At 37.3% G+C, this 17,465-nt stretch overlaps 1 protein-coding gene across 1 annotated transcript in view; it reads left to right on the forward strand.

Moving 5' to 3' along the window:
• DGKI (diacylglycerol kinase iota) overlaps positions 1 to 17,465 on the forward strand; it is a 478,924-nt gene that overhangs the window by 234,307 nt on the left and 227,152 nt on the right. The window contains exon 7 of the mRNA XM_078153519.1: positions 17,169 to 17,240. Within this exon, the coding sequence (XP_078009645.1) occupies positions 17,169 to 17,240 (72 nt within the window). The remainder of the gene's footprint in view (positions 1 to 17,168; positions 17,241 to 17,465) is intronic.

A 17,465-nucleotide genomic window follows, 5' to 3' on the forward strand; every position in this document is an offset into this window, starting at 1 on the left:
TTAACATAGTCAGTGAGAATCTGTTAACCTCATTAGAGGGCATTATTACATCTAAGAAGTGATGAATTGGCTTCTTTCTTTAAGCCTGGTGTTCAGTAGGAAAAATGACTCTTTGGTGGTTAAATCTTACTAATGAGAACTGCTAGCCTGTAACATTTATTTGTTCAACAACTGAGTATTAGGTTGCTGAGCAACAATGCTTGTCAATGAAGGTCTGAAATGAATTGAGCTGAAGGGAAACCCAGCCAGAAGTTCTGAATGCAGTGTTTTGCTAGAACCTTATCCAGTGGCAATAATATAACAACAGCCCTGTATGCGACCTTTCTCCTTGTGGGTTCCAAGCATGTGTTATGCACACTTCTAGTTTTTATTAAACCCATTGTGGGGCTGGATATCAGTGTTGGGAAAAGGGTCCAGATCCACTTGCAAAGGCAAGGAAGGAAGGGTGTGTGGTACCCTTAAACAGAGTTGTTTCTAGATGTTTTCCTTTTTAGTGGTCTGGTTGGGTAGGAAAACAAGTGCAGGACAGACTTCCTTTCATATTTTTGAAACTGGAGATTCATTTCTTTTGATAAAAATATTTTGAGGCTGCTGCGATGGTTAAACCTATCAGTCACTCAAATTTTAGGGTTCATTGCTAGCAACTCAATGGTGTGGTTTCAGTCTCCCAGCTGAGCACAAGTCCTTTCTACCTTTTCACCAAGTAGGAGTCTTGTGCCTATTTTCATTCTATCAAATCATCCCAAGAAGATCTATCCCTTGCATGAAAGATTTCCTTTTGTCCTTTTAATGTCCCAGAGGTATCAGCATACCACATGGGTTATCCATCCATCTGTTGTCTCTCATTCTCACCACAGGAAAGATCTACCTCTTCTTCTGGTTCTGTCACCTGTAATGTCATATGTGACACCTTGAACAAAAACTATTCTGAGTAAAATGCTTCAACCTGCTTAGGTCCACCATAAAATTTCATTATCCTTTTGGTTTTTTGTCATTTTAATTCTTTTAAGATAATGGTAGTCAAAGAGTCACAGCCACATAGTGTCACTGGTGGACTGTTATTGTTAAGTTATTGGCCTTTTAGAGATATAAATAGTTTAGGATCATTGAAAACACCACAGTTTTCCAAAAGCATTAACATATCTCTTCCTCCTGCTCAGCTTAGGTTTAACTATGATCAATCCACAGTAGTTGTTTGAAACAGATATATTAATATACTAAATCCCTGGTCTGCCTGTCCAGCCTCATATCATAATCTGGGCAATATAAGTTATTTGTTTATTTTGTTTTCCACTTATAAATAGAACTTTTCTCTGTATAGGCTTAGTGTAATTAAGATGAAAAGAAAGGGAAGAACAGAATGAGAGAAAATGAAGAGGGGACAGTGTTTTAGGAGAAGAAACACAGAGAGAAGAGAGATATAGGAAAAGGAATGAAACCAAAGACATTGAAGAATGGAGAGAATGATATAAAGTGACAAAGGAGTTTAAAAAAAGGAAAGAGAAAGAACGAGAGAGAGGTAGAAGCAAAATAGAGAAAGAAGCAACAGGAGTGGTTTATTAGCTTGTGAAATAGATTATACCCTAATCACTTCACCTGTAGGCAGAGTTTCCAAGTGGCTAGTATTTGTTATTTTATTGAAAAAACTGGTGGTACTTTTATTGAGGATTTTTTAAAGAATTTAAAGTCCTAGCTATAGTACTTGAAGTTGTAATGAATGTAACTTGGGATTCCTCTCCCTCAAATTGTTACCATGGAAATTTGGTAGGCCAGACTCTAAGTTAGTTAGGTTATTTAGAGTTCTTATGGTTCCTGTGGTTTTGCTTTTGACTTTGAATGGACTTTTGAGAAACATTGAGAGCTTATAGGAGGAAAGAATGGCAGCCATGCTGAAGAAATTGGGGGATAAAGGGGAGAACCAGCCAGGACTACTTCTGAAACTGTACATACAGAGTGATGACCACTGACTGTCACCTAAAAGAAAGGTATTTATTGTTAACTGAATTGGTGTTACTCACTGACCCTAGGACATATGAGTTACTATGTTACTCCTCCTCTGTAGTCTGGTAATCACCTCGTTCCACTCCGCTGTGTCTTTTCCTGCTCTTCTACATGAGATAGGTACCATGACCTCAGCCAGTGGCCATCACTCAACAATCTACTCATGTCGTCCTGGATGCAGTGATGAGTGAGGCATCCTTCAGATTCCCCTCAACTCCTGCCCCGTTTCCTTACTATTCAATTTTCAGCTTCTTAGAAGTTGGTTAAATCTGTTTGCAAGGAAATGTGTTAGGTGTTGACTATATGAAGACAAAACCAAAATGATCTCTGCCTCAACGAACTTATAATTTATAGGAGATGGAAGTGGGAGAACAAGTATACACAGATAAGGAAATAAAAATTAAACAAAAAGTAAATGGAAAGTTACGCAGTGGGACAAAAACAGTAATAAATGAGGAATGTAAGAAAGACATTGTTTAGATGGCAGAATTTTGACTCTTGCCTTTGAAGGGCACTCTAGGCTCCTAGAAGCTAAAGTAAGGAGAGAAAGCGTTCTAGACATAGACTGTGCAAAGGAGTAGAGTGGGAAAATTATATGTCATTTATAGGGAATAGAAGAAAGTAGGCCAGTCTGGCCAGAGCATCAAGTAAAGGCATACAGATAGAAAATGGAGTCCTGTGTGTGAGGAACAACAACAAGGCCAGTTTGAGAGGACTATAAAGTGTGTGAAGGGGAGTAATGTACAGCACGGGTGGAAAAGTAAGCGGACATTTTATTTTGAATGGCTTTAAATTCCAACATGAGGAGCTTGGATTTGTTCCTAGAAGCAAGAGAGAGATTGAAGCTTCTTGACTGGAGGAGTGACATGATCAGAATTGTGCTTGAGGAATGTTGATGTGAATGTGGGGCTGTATTGATTACCCAGCCCCCTTAAAATGAATTACCTTTGTTAGGTAAGAATGTTTCTTGAGTGAATGAATCAATCATACCCCAGTGTAGACTGTGAACAGGGCCTGTACATCTTCTTGAATTAATCAAAGCCATTTCTTGAGAACCTTAGTCATGTCTTAAGAAACTTGTGTAAAAAGGGAAGAGTGATGTTAGAAATCAGGTGAAATTCTGAGAGTCTAGCTATAGAGGGGAAGGAGTAAGGACATACGGAACTGAAACAGAAAAATTTAGAAGCCCATGGGCCATCAGGATTGTTATGTCAGTGAATGGATATATATGTATCTGTGTGTGTATACATATGTGTATACACATGTATATACACATACATACACACACATACACACATACATAGACAACATACATATTGAGGACAGCCATTAGCCCAACAGACATCTCAGAGCAGAAGACTGTTACACCAATGTACCCATTTACTAAAGGACTAAGGGAAGTCCCAAGTTTGTTTTCCCCCAATTTTCTCTCCCAGTGCCTTTCTAATCATAGACACAATAAAATAATCTGCAGTTTCATTACCTATTTTTCTCCCCTATAATCTGAATTATGCTTTAACTACAAAGAAGCCAAGGGCTAATAAGAGTAGATATAAATGTAGATTAAGATTATTCAGCTTCTTTCTGAATAGTAGGGATTTTCCTATTTGGGGGTTTAGAACAATTACGACTGAATTTATAACTTTCCACTTAAAATAAACTACCAGACGTTCAGAGGAAGGAACCACATGAATGACAAGGGCCATTATAGTTCCTCTAGACTTAAAGTATTAGATTAAAGAAGTTTGGGGGAGACATAATCACGGAGATCAATTAGGAGGCTGTTGTCATAGTCCTGGTGAAAGGTGATGAAGGCCTGAACTACAGCACACACGGTGTAAGAGGAGAGCAGGAGATGAATGTGAAAGATTTTGTGGGGATCCTTTGTGAATTAAAAAAAAATCAAAATAACTGTATAATTCAGCCCATGTCTTGACAACTTTCCATGCTTATGTTAAATTGTTAGAAAACTTTCGTTATATTAATAGTTAAATAAGTTAAACTCAAATGATCACCAATAAGCCAAACCCCAGAATTTTCTGCAGAAAGTAAGCAATGTCATTAAAACTTATTCCCCTTTTACACAAAGCTGCTATGTGATATTATTAGCTACATATTTCAGGTTGCTAGAAGAAGAGACACAGTCAACAGAAGCTCAAGTGTGTTCAATATGGTGATTTTTTAAAAAAATGACTTTCAGTGCTATAGTGGTCTGAAGGAGCCCTTTATCCTCTATCCATCTTTCCTGCATTTCTTCTAGGACATTGGTATTTGTAGTGCCTAAGTTGTCTAATTCAAAACTTTCCTTCTATGTTCATATTTTTAAAAATTTAATTTGATAGTACATAATGAAATCTTTCTTAACAATAGAATGTTCAGAGTTCAAACAGCCATAGCATCTGCCAACGCCTACAGTGGCAGATTTTTTTAGACAGACTCTTAAAATTGAGTAAGAATCTGGATCTCTTTACAGCACTGAAATCCTAGCCAAGATAATTCCTCTACAGCAGGTGGTATGTGAGAACCACAGCTATAGAGACTGTGATATGACTCTGTTTATGTTAACATGTTAGACAGTGACACCAAAACCATCCTTGCTTGTAACTCCACTAGGCTGGAATCCCAAGAAGCACAGACCTGAAAATCATGACTCAGAAATTCACTACATTTTCAGAATAAACATGTTACCCAATGCCCCCACTGTCATAATCATAGAAGGGCACTAGTTCAACCTGTCCGTTTTGCAAATGAGAGGCAGTACATCATAACGGAAAGAACGTTGGACTTGAATTCAGGAAGACCTGAATTTGAATTTTGCCCCAGACCCTTATTAACCTCTTCAAGCCTTATTTTCCTTCTCTATAAAATGGGGATAATAATAATACCTCACAGAGTTGGCATGAGAATCAAATCAGCGAAGTGCTTTGTAAACCTAAATGGATGCTAAAACATGAATTATTTCTTAAAAAATTATTTATTTTTAGCTTTCTGCATTCACTTTTATAAGATTCTGAGTTTCATATTTTTCCCTTTCCCTCTCCTTCACCCTCCCCAAGACAGCATACAATCTGATATAGGTTATACATGTACAATCATATTAAATATATTTCTACCTTAGTCATGTTATTTATGAAAGAGGAATCAGAACAAAAGGGAAAAACCATGAAAAAGAAAAAACAACAAAAAAAAGAGAAAATGGTGTGCTTTGATCTATATTCAAACTCCATAGTTCTTTCTCTGGCTGTGGATAACATTTTCCATCATGAGTCTTTTGGAATTGTCTTAGGTCATTGTATTGCTGAGAAGAGCTAATTCTATCAAAGTTGGTCATCGCATAATACAAAACATGAATTATTGATGATCATGATGATGATGGAGAGAATGAGGAAGACGATGGTAGACTCAGAAAGGTTGAGAGACTTGTTACTAAAGTTAACGAAAGGTACTAAACTGCGGAGATGGATTTAAACCCACATTCTCTGACTACAGGTCTCAAGTGCTTTTCCCATTATGTATGCTGTTCCTATTTGCTTACTCTAGTATTTACATAACTATTCTTAAGGAAGTTTAAAAAAGCTCCTTGTTAGTCACTGGCTGGTGATTTGTTTTTGCATTTGAAGCCATAAGGATGGTTGTTGGTGCTATCCTATAACCTGCATGAAGAGGAAGTGTGGTATGGTCTAAGAGAACTAGTTAAAGCTAGAAGATATTAGTTAGGGTTCCAGCTCTATCACTTGCTAGCTTTATGACCCTGACAAAATTAATTAACCAATCAGGGCTTTATGTTATGCAGTTGTAGAATGGAGATATTGATGTTTGCCCTATGAAACTGGATCATTTTGATCAAATATTTCATAAACCTTAATGCTCTACATAATTGTGAGTAATTCATTCTTAAATACAGTTAATTAATTCTTAATATACCATATCAATTTTAGTCACAGCATTTGAGGAATTTTCCCCTGCTGCCCACAAACATACCTATGTTTCTCCCATCTGTAAGAATCCTTCACTTGATGGTGTCATCTCCTTAATAGTATTTTTATTTTTTCCACTTACATGTAAACATAGTTTTCAGCATTCACTTTTATAAGATTTTCAATTACAAAATTTGTTCCCACTCCCCCCTCCCCCCACCCCAAGATGGCATGCAATCTCATATAGGCTATACATGTACAATCATATTAAACATATTTCCAGATTAGTCATGTTGTGAACAAAGAATCAAAACAAAAGGGAAAAACCATGAGAAAGAAAAAAAAAGAGAAAATAGTATGTTTCGATCTGCATTCAGACTCTATAGTTCCTTCTCTGGATGTATGTAACATTTTCCATCATGAGTCTTGTGGAATTGTCTTAGATTATTGTATTGCTGAGAAGAGCTAAGTCTATCAAAGTTGGTCATTGCACAGTGGTGCTGTTAACTGTGTACAATGTTCTCCTGGTTTGTTCACATCACTCAACATCAGTTCATGTTAAGTCTTTCCAGGTTTTTTTGAAATCAGGTTGCTCATCATTTATTATAGCACAGTAATATTCTATTACATTTGTATACTACAACTCGTTCAGCCATTCTGTGATTGATGGGCATCCCCTCAGTTTCCAATTCTTTGCTACCACAAGGTCTTTTGCCCTTTTGTTGGGTATTTTTGGGACATATACCTAGCAGTGGTATTGCTGGATCAAAGAGTATGCAATTTTAGAGCCTGTTGGGCATAGTTCTAAATTGCTCTCCAGAATGGTTGGATCAGCTCACAACCCCACCAACAATGCATTAGTATACCAATTTTCCCACATCTTCTCTAACATTTATCATTTTCCTTTTTTGTCACATTAGCTAATCTGATAGGTGTGAGGTGGTAAATGGTGTTATCCCCTTAAGCTGCAATCTTACCACCCTTCTCCTTTTCATCTACATTAAAGGGCCATCTATACCCACTGCCTCCATTTGTTCATCTTCTATTCACTTTTCAACTGTTTGTACCACTTGACTGAAACTGCTTTCTTGAGGGTTATATATATGTAAATAATCTAAATGCCAAATCTGATTTTCTTTTTGTAGGCCTTCTCTTACTTGATCCTTCTGTAGCTTTTGATGCTGTTAAATACCCTATTCTTTTGGACACTCTTTCCTCCATTCTTTTCTGTGACATTGCTCTTTCTTGGTTCTCTGACCCTTTTCAGTTTCCTTTGCTGGAACATTATTTAAACTCCCCCCACCTCCAGTATGTATGGATTTCTTATAAGGTTCTTTCCCACGTCCAAGGTGATCTCTATTGTATCTCTGGTGTTGTATTGCCAACTGTCTGCTGGGCAACTCCATCTTAGTGTCCCATTTCAAATTCACCATATGCAAAATGGAATTTAATATCCTTCTTGTTGTTCCACAAATAAGACATTCCATCTCTTGGATGGTAGTGTTTTCTCTGGTTGTCCCCCATACCTATAACGTTCTCCCTCAACTCACCCAGTTGGCTTCCCTGACTTCCTTTAAGTCCCAACTAAAATCCTATATTCTATAAGAACCTTTTCTCAACTTGTCTTAATTCTTGTTCCCTTTTTAAATAATTCCTATTTATTCAGCATATAGCTTGTTGGTATATATTTTTGTTCTCCTCCATTAGACTGGGGGCTCCTTGAGGGCAGGGACAGTCTTTGGGTTGTTTTTGTGTCCCCATTGCTTAGCATAGTGCCTCGCACATAGTAGCTATTTAATAAATATTTATTGATTGAGCCTTCACTAAACTTACCTTTTCTTTACCACCTACCTGTTCATGTAGAGAGCATTTCCAGCCTTCTAGTCACCAAGGTTCATCACCTAAGAGTCAACCTCGATGCTTTCTTTTCATTCACAATTAGTTCCTATCCAATTAGTTCCACAGTTTTTTAAATTGTACCTTTATAAAATCTGTCATATTAATCTCCCTCTCTCCATTTGCATGCCCACTGCTCTAATTTAGTTCTTTATCACCTCATTTGTACTATTTCAAATAGATTTCATATCCATTTTCCTGATTCCAGGTTCTCTCCTTTCCAATTCTTCTGTTCCCCACAGCTGTCAAATTAATATTTATAATACATAGATCTGACTGTATCATTCTCCTGCTAAAAATACTCAGTGCTTCTTTATTACCTATAGAATTAAATGTAAACTCATCACCAGCTGGGTATTTAAAGCCTCCCACAGTCTGGCTCTCACCTATCTCTCTAGACTAATTTCATATTATTAAATTACTTTGCAAATTCTTCAAACTGGCCTACTCTCTGTCCCCTGAAATTAACTTCCTTTTTCCATCTCTTTGTTTTCACACAGGCTGTCACTTATGCCTAGAATGCAGCCATCTTACCTCTACCTCTTTGAGTATCAGAGTTCTTCAAGGCTCAGTTTAGTTTTGACCTCTTACTTAAAAGTCTTTCTGATCCCTCTAGTTGTTAGTCCCATCTCCCCCATCAAATTATCTTGTATGTTCTTTTATATAATACGAAAATAGAATATGAAATCCTTCAGGGCATGAACTCTGTTGTTTTTGTATTTGTGTTCTCAAGTGGGGTATAAATACTCCATACATAGAAGATGCTTAATAAGTTGTTGTCTTATTGAACTTGAATTGAATTTAGAATTTAAAGCAGAGCCACACAATCTTCTCAGGATTTAGGCTTAATTTACCATCTTTTAAAAAAATATTTTTATTTATTTCATTAAACATTTCCCACTTATTTGTAAAAGTGATTTTAACATTCCTTTTTTAAAAATTTGAGTTCCAAATTCTCCCTTCTTCCTATCCCTCCCCCTCTTTGAGAAGGCAAGCAGTTTGATATTGATTTTACATGTGAAGTCATGCAAAACATATTTCCATATTAGCTGTGTTGCAAAAGAAAACACAAAGAAGGAGAAAAATAAAGAAAGTTTAAAAAGTATGTTTTGATCTGCATTCAGAGTTCATCAGTTCTCTCGCTGGAGGTAGATAGCATTTTTTTTTATCATGGGTCCTTTGGAAATTGTTTTGTATCATTTTCTAAGTCAGAGTAACTAAGTCTTTCACAGTTGATAATCTTCGTAATATTGCTGTTACTGTGTACATTGTTCTCCCTGGTTCTGCTCACTTCACTTTGCATCAGTTCCAAGTCTCCCTAGATTTTCCTGAAACCATCCTGCTCATCATTTCTTACAGCACAATAATATTTCATCATTATCATATAGCACAGCTTGTTCAGCCATTACAGACCTAATAGCGGTATTGCTGGGTCATAGGGTATGTGCAGTTTTATAGCCCTGTGTACATACTTCCAAATTGTTCTCTAGAATGGTTGGACTAGTTCATAACTGTACTAACAGTGCATTAGTGTCCAAATTTTTCCGCACCCCCTCTAGCATTTGTCATTTTCCTTTTCTGTCATGTTAGCCGATCTGATAGATGTGAGATGGTATCTAAGAGTTATTTTAATTTGCATTTCCCTAATCAGTAGTGATTTAGAGAATTTTTTTTATGTGACTATCTATAGCTTTGATTTCTTCTTCTGAAAACTACCTGTTCATATGCTTTGCCCCTTTATCAACTGAGGAATGGCTCTTATTTTTTTTTACAAATTTGGCTCCTTTCCCTACGTATTTGAGAAATGAGATGTTTTTCAGAGAAACTTGCTATAAAAATTTCCCTCCTTATCTCTGTTTCCTGTTTTCTTTATAATTCTGACTGCATTAGTTTTGCTTGTGAAAAAGTTTTTTAATTTCATGTAATCATAATTTTCCATTTTACTTCCTGTGATCTTCTCTATTTCTTATTTAGTCATAAACTATTCTCTTATCTACAGGTCTAAAAGGTACATTTTCCTGTTACCCTAATTGACTTATATCATAAATAAATTTATCCATTTTGACCTTATCTTGGCATATGGTGTGAGATGTTGGTCTATGCCTAATTTCTGCCAAACTGCTTTCCTGTTTTTCCAGCAATTTTTGTCATTTAGTGAGTTCTTACCCACAAAACTTGGTTCTTTGGGTCTATCAAACACTAGATTACTATGATCTTTTGCTAGTGTGTATTGTGCACTTAATCTATTCTACCAATCCATCACTCTATTTCTTAGCCAGTACCAGACTGTTTTGATGATTACTACTTTGCAATATACTTTGAAATCTGGTACTGCTAGGCTGCCTTCTTTCATATTTTTCTCATTGATTCCCTTTATATTTTTAACCTTTTGTTCTTCCAGATGAATTTTGTTATTTTTTCTAGCTCTATAAAATAATTATTTGGTAGTTTGATTTGTATGGCACTAAATAAATGAATGAACTTAGGTAGAATTGTCATTTTTATTATATTGGCTTGGTCTACCCATGAGCAATTAATATTTCTCCAGGTGCTTAGATCGATCTCTATTTCAACACTCTAAAAAGTGTTTTGTAGTTGTGTTCATATAGTCCCTAGGTTTGTCTTGGCAAGTAGACACCCAAGTATTTTGTGCTATTTGCAGTTATTTTAAGTGGAATTTCTCTTTCTATCTTTTCCTGCTGGATTTTATTGATCGGGTAAAGAAATGTTGAGGATTTATGTGGGTTGATTTTATATCTTGCAACTTTGCTGAAGTTTTGCATTGTTTCTACTAGTTTTTTAGTTGATGCTCTAAGGTTCTATTAAGCATACCATTGTATCATCTGCAAAGAGTGCGGTCACCTCCTACTTCCATATAGGGCAAGACAGATTTCTATTACCAATTGTGTGTGTGTGTGTGTGTGTGTGTGTGCGCGCACATACATGCATGCATATGTGTGTGTGTGTGTTTCTTCCTTCTTTGAACCAATTTGGATGTGAGGTTAAAGTATTGTTCTCCCCATTTGCCCCTCCACTGTAAAAGCTCTTTTTTGTCTACCTCTTTTATGTGAGATAATTTTCCCCATTCTTCCTTTCCCTTTTTTCTTCTCCCAGGCATTCCTCTTTCTCATTTATCAAAAAAAAAAATTTTTTTACATCATCCCAACATAATCGACTTATTCTTGTATCCTCTTTCTATGTAGAATTCTCATAACTACCATTAGAAGTTACATATATCAGTTTGCCATATAGAAAGTTACACAGTTCAATCTTATTGCATCCCATACAATTTTTCTTTCATGTTTACTTTTTTATGCTTCTCTTGAGCCTTGTATTTGAAAGTCACATTTTCTGCTCAGCTCTGGTCTTTTTCATCAAGAATGCTTGAAAGCCTCTATTTCATTAAATACCCATTTTCCCTTGAAGAATTACATTCACTTTTGCTGAATTTTTATTGTAATCCCAACTCTTTTACCTTTTAGAATGTCATATTCCAAGCCCTCTACTCCTTTAATGTGGAAGCTGCTAAGTCTTGTGTGATCCTGACTGTGGCTCCATGATATTTTAATGGTTGATTTCTGGCTACTTGAAGTATTTTCTCTTTGACCTGGGAGCTCTAGAATTTAGCTATGATGTTGCTAGGAGTTTTCATTTTGGGATCTTTTTCAGTAGGTGATTGGTGGATTGTTTCAATTTCTATTTTACCCACTGGTTGTAGGATATTGGGCCAGTTTTCCTTGATAATCTCATGGAGTCATAATTTTCTACTTGCCCAATTCTAATTTTTAAGGAATTATTTTCTTTTCAAAAAGTTATTCATTTAATATTTTATTTTCCCCAATTACATATGAAAATAATTTTTAACATTCATTTTTTTAAAAAGAGTTCCAAATTCTTTCTCTCCCTTTTCTTCCCCCCTCATTGAGAAGACAACCAATTTGATATAAGTATACATATGCAGTCATGCAAAATGTATTTCCTTATTAGTCATAAAAAAACCCAAGAAAAATAAAGTTTAAAAAAAGTGTCCTTTGATGTACGTTTATACTCCATCTGGTCTTTCTCTGGAGATGGATAGAGATGGATAGCATTTTTCCTCATAAGTCCTTCAGAATTGTCGCAACATTTGCATTGCTGAGAATAGCTAAGTCATTCACATCTGATCATAGTACAATATTGCTGTTACTGTGCACACTGTTTTCCCGGTTCTGTTCACTTCACTTTGCATCAGTTCATGTAAATCTTTCCAGGTTTTTCTGAGAGCATCCTGCTCATTATTTCTTGTAACAGCACAATAATATTCCATCACAATCATATACCTTGACTTGGTCAGCCCTTACCTAATTGATGGGCATCCCTTTAATTTCCAATTCTTTGCTAACACTGAAAGAACTGCTATAAATATTTTAGTATATAGAAGTTCTTTTTCCTGATTTTTTTAAATCTCTCTTGGTTATGGACCTAGTAGTGATCTTGCTGGGTCAAAGGGTATGCATGGTTTTATAGCGCTTTGGGTATAGTTCCAAACTGCTCTATAGAATGGCTGAATCAGTTCACAACTCCAGTATTTCAATTTTCCCTGATTCCCTCCAACATTTTTCACTTTCTTTTTCTCCTATATTAGCCAATATGATAGGTGTGGGGTGGTAACTCAGAGCTGTTTTTATTTTGCATTTCTTTAATCAATAATGATTTCAAGCATTTTTAAGGAATTAGTTTCTTCAGTGAGGTTTTGTACCTCTTTTTCCATTTGGATAATTCTGCTTTTTAAAGAGTTATTTTCTTTAGTGAATTTTTGTACCTTTTTTTCCACACATGGCCAATTCTGTTTTTTTTAAGGTGCTATTTTCTTCAACATTTTTGTCCCTTTTTACCAAGCTGCTAATTTTCTTTTTATAATTTTCTTCCTTTGCCCTCATTTCTTTATCTATTTTTCCTTTACCACTTATTTAACTTTGAATATAATTTTTTTAGTTCTTCTAGGAATTCTTGTTGAACTTATTTCCATTTCACATTTTTTCTTTGAGTCTTTGCTTTACGTCATTGTCTTCTGGGTTTATCTTGATTTTTCTTGCCACCATAATAGCTTTTTATGGTCAGGTTCTTTTTTTTTTTTTGGTTGTTTGCTCATTTTTCACTTGTTATTTATTGATTTTGAACTTTATGTTAAAGTTGAGCTCTGTTCTTAATGTGGGGGAGGTGCTGTCTCAAGCTTTTGGTTTTGCTTTGGTGTTTTGGGACTAAAAGGGTTACTGTTCTTTAGGGTTCCTGATCCCTTGTGACCAAAAGAGATAATGCTCCTCAGGGTTCCCACACCCTCTTGACTGAAAATGCTCCTTTCCACCCTTGAACTATGATCCAGAAGTGGATATAAGGAATGAATTTACCAAAAAGCATCTGGTCCTGTGTCCAGTGCTGATAGGAGTTGCCCTGTAATCTCTTTCTCACTACTTGCTAAGTCCCCTTATCATTTCTGGCTTGAGGGCTCCTGAAGCTGCTGATGCTTCTGTTGCCGTCACCTAGGCCTACCACTCGTGTTTCATCCAGGTAAACTGGGCCACCTCCAACCTCATGACCCAGATTTCTCTTTCCAACCTCCTAAGTTGTCTCGGGGGGGAAAATGTCTCCCTCTGACCTTTTGTTAGCTCTGCCACTCCAGAATTCAACTGAGGCATTATTTTAAAGATGTTGGGAGAGGGTAACTGAGTGCTTTCTCTGCTCTGCCATCTTGGATCTGCCCTATCAATCTACCTTCTTGAAGGAAATCAGACAAATTTTCAGGTAACGTGACTAAGGACTCAGGATTTTTATATCGGGCAACAAATATCTCTTGATTGTATAACCTGTGGCCCCAAACACCAGGCTCTGCATCTATATAGAGCAGGGGTAGTCTTGGGTGGGGTGGGACTTCCCGTAAGCCACTCCTTGGCTTGTGCTCCCACATAGAGTTTTTCTAAGAATATCAGAATTTGGTTCATGTCTAGGTCTCTGAAGAAAACATAAACTGGCCTCATGTCCCAATACAGATACTCAGAATAACTATGCATTTCAGACTACAGGACTGCCTTTATTTCACAAGACAAAAAAAAAGAAAAACAAAGAATTGCACCTGAACCCATAATAGCCAACAACTATCCTCTTTTTTTTTTTTTAGGCAATTGGGGTTAAGTGACTTGCCCAGGGTCACACAGCTAGTAAGTGTTAAGTGTTTAGTCTAAGGCCAGATTTGAACTCAGGTCCTCCTGACTTCAGGGCCGGTACTCTATCCACTGTGCCACCTAGCTGCCCCAACTATTTCTTTTTAATAAGCCTCCTTCCCTTGAAGCTTTTTTTTTTTGGAAGGAAAATGAACTCAAAATTAATACAGAGTGGCATCTCTTATCCTCTGGTAATTCCGACCTCTCCCTAGGTCCTCCAGACTTATAATATCACCTTGTGGTTGAGGCTCCTCTCAAAGGGGAATTGCATTTGGGGTTTCTAGATAATCTATCTTCTTTCCATTAGATTAAAATAAAATTCACAATAGCAATGGAGGCCAAGGTCTAGGTTTATTCCTCCTAATATTGCCTATATTCTTTGTTGCTTCTCCAGCTCCAGGGCCATCCTATTGCTGCTCTTATCTTTAAAAATCTGGGGCCAGGAACTTCTTTATTGGGTGGTTTCTTCTTCCTCTAACTATTCCTTTGCCACTACTCTCTACAGTTGCCATTTCACATACCGTGTCCAGAATACTAGGCTTTCTCCTTGTAGGGTTGCAGAAAGGGTAAGAAAAGAACACTCAAAGAGCTTAAAATCTAATTGAGGAGTAAAACATAAATATAAGTAACACTGAGAAGTAAGTGATAAGTGCTGGCAATATGTGCTCATTTCAGAGGAAGAAGAGAACACAGCTGGCAATGATGATTATATAAGACTTTGCATAATAGGTGAGACTTGAGCTGGATCTTAAGGGATAGCTTGGATTCAACAGGTGAAGAGAAGCAGAGTGAATCATGAGTAGGGCCTGGAGTGGTGGCAGTGGGGAAACCTTAGTTTCCCTAAAGGCATGAGAGGAAGGAAAGTATAAAATATGTTAAGAATGAGAGATCAATCTGGCTGCAGCAGAGGACTCATGTAGGAGAATAGAGGGGGTAAAAGATGGGAAGGAAGCTTGGAGCCAGGTTACAGAAAGCCTGGAAAACCAGGCTCATGGAGTTTGGGCTTTATCCTTAGTCAATGGGGATTCATTAAATGTTCTTAGGTAGGGGAGTGGCATGATGAAAGTTACTTAAACTGACAAAGTTATGGTAAAATGGATTAGGGGAAAAGAAGAGAGACTGGAGGCTGGAGGAATGGGAAATTATTGCAACTGATGAAGTGGGAAGTAATGGTAGCCTGAACTAGGATGGGAACAGTGAAAAAAGGAGAACTGATGGAGTAGAGATAGATTATCATGACTGATTGGATATTGGAAATCAAGAGCAGGAAGGCATTTAAGCCTAAAGATTTTAAGCCTGGAAGCCAAGGGAAATGATGTATTGATGAAAATAGGAGAATGAAGGGGCAGAACCAGTTTTGAGGGAAAGATGATGAGTCTATTTTTAAAATACAATGAGTTTATTATGATGGTGGGACATATGAGTGGAAATACCAAACAGGCATTTGCAGCAGGGTCTAGAGATGTGGATTTAGTAGTAATCTGTATGAAAGTTACAGCTGAAGATGTGGGAGTGGATTAAATCTCAAAGGGAGAGTAATGGGAGGTGGGGGGTAGAGAGAAATGGGAGGGAAGATAAGAAGTTGTAGAAGTAGAAGAACCAAGATAATGCATCAACTTAAAAGTCATAGTATGAAAGAATCCAAAGATGGAGGGTGTTGTCAATAGAGTCCAGTGTTGCTGAGAGGTAAAAGAACACAAAGTCTGAAAAGGTCCATTATGTCATCCGTCATTTTTTTCATGCCTGGACCACAGGCCTTGAAATCGTTTCTCACATTAGGAGTCACTCATCTAGTAGTTCTGGCCCATACCTCTTGGCCCCATTGTTTCCTTCCAACGACCTTGCAAGGCCCTAATTTGGTTTCATCTTTTGTTTTCTTAGTCAGGGCAAAAGGCTGAGGAGAGGAAGAGTTAGGAAAGAAAGAAACCTTTTCCGTCATCGTTTCTCCTTCTGGTGTGAGTTTGGCAGAGGAAGCCAAAGAAGCCAATCACTTCCTCCATCCTCTCCAGAGGAATATTTTTACTTAAGGAGCCTGTGACTCTCTCAGCAAGGTCATCTGTTGTGCAGATGAAAAATAAATAATAGAAAAGGGATCGTTTAGAGGGCACACATCAGAGGGAGCTAAGAAAAGCATTCGAACTGACAACCGTACTCCTACATTCTTCAAAGACAACCTTCCAGGAATTGAGTCTCATACTATGAGGTTTTTTCTGTCTCTGGGACTTAAGATATTACTGAGGTTATATGGAAAACCATTATTATGTGATTGATTAAAAAATCCATGACCCCAATGCCAATGTTCATTTGCATGATAAAATTCTCTAAAATCAACACCATGGAACCTGATTTAATTGAAAAATAGATTGTAGTGATAGGGATTTGAAGAGCTGTTAGTGATATAAGTGATTCGGTTGTCAGCTACCCTTCTACTGTCCTGTTCAGTGGAGACACATACCATTGAAAAAATCCCTGAAAGAGGTGAAAGTCGATAATGCAGTATGTGGTACGGTACAGGATCTTTAGTCCATGTTGGCTTAGACATATGGTGACATGTAGCAGTATAGCCCTTGTGTCCTTCAGGGCCTAACTCAAGTGCTACCTCCTGCATGAGGCCATTCCTGATCCTTCCCACTCCTTTTAAGGGGAAGAGAGAAGGGCATAAACATTTATGTAGCTCCTGTTATATACTAGGCATTGTACTTAAGTGCTTTATTTTCACAGCAACTCTGTGAGGGAGGTGCTATTATTATTGCTGTCATGCGGTTGAGAGGAAACTGAGGCAAACAGAAGTTAAGACACTTGCCCATGGTCACCCAGCTAATAAGTATCTGAAGCTAGATTTGAACTCAGGTCTTCATGACTCCAGGTCCAGCACTCATACAGTACACCACCTAGTTGCCTTGTTGTGCTACTTCGCTACTTATTTTGCATTTAAATTGCATATAATTTGTATTGATTTTTCTGTGTACACAAAGAATATAAGTTCTCAGAGGACAGGGACTGTGTTATTTATGTCTTCGTATTCTCATCAACTAGCATTCCATTGGTGATTGATAAATGCTTACTGAATGAATGAATGAATGAATGAGTGAATTATACAGAGGCAAAAAAAAAAAGTGACCTTTATAGAAACCTCCTTTTCCTTCTGACTTCCTAGGGGTTCCAGCAGAAGTTCTCCTTTCACAGTAAAGAGATTGTGGCCATCAGCTGTTCTTGGTGTAAGCAGGCGGTAAGTGTCAGGGACTCAAGGTGTGTGTGTGGGGGGGTGCGTGACAGCACTTACTCAGGAGGCTCATTTCATAGGATCAACGTAGAGGGAGAGCTACAAGGGAACTAAAAAGGGCAGCTAGTCCAATCTCCTTATATTACAGATGAGGAAACTGAGGCCTGGAGATATTAGGTGACATGCCCAACGTCACACTGGTAGGTTTTGAACTTAGGTCCTATGATTTCA

The sequence above is a fragment of the Phascolarctos cinereus genome, unplaced genomic scaffold (genome assembly GCF_003287225.1).
Source record: "Phascolarctos cinereus isolate Bilbo 61053 unplaced genomic scaffold, phaCin_HiC Scaffold_1;HRSCAF=81, whole genome shotgun sequence".
Taxonomy (NCBI): Eukaryota; Metazoa; Chordata; class Mammalia; order Diprotodontia; family Phascolarctidae; genus Phascolarctos; species Phascolarctos cinereus.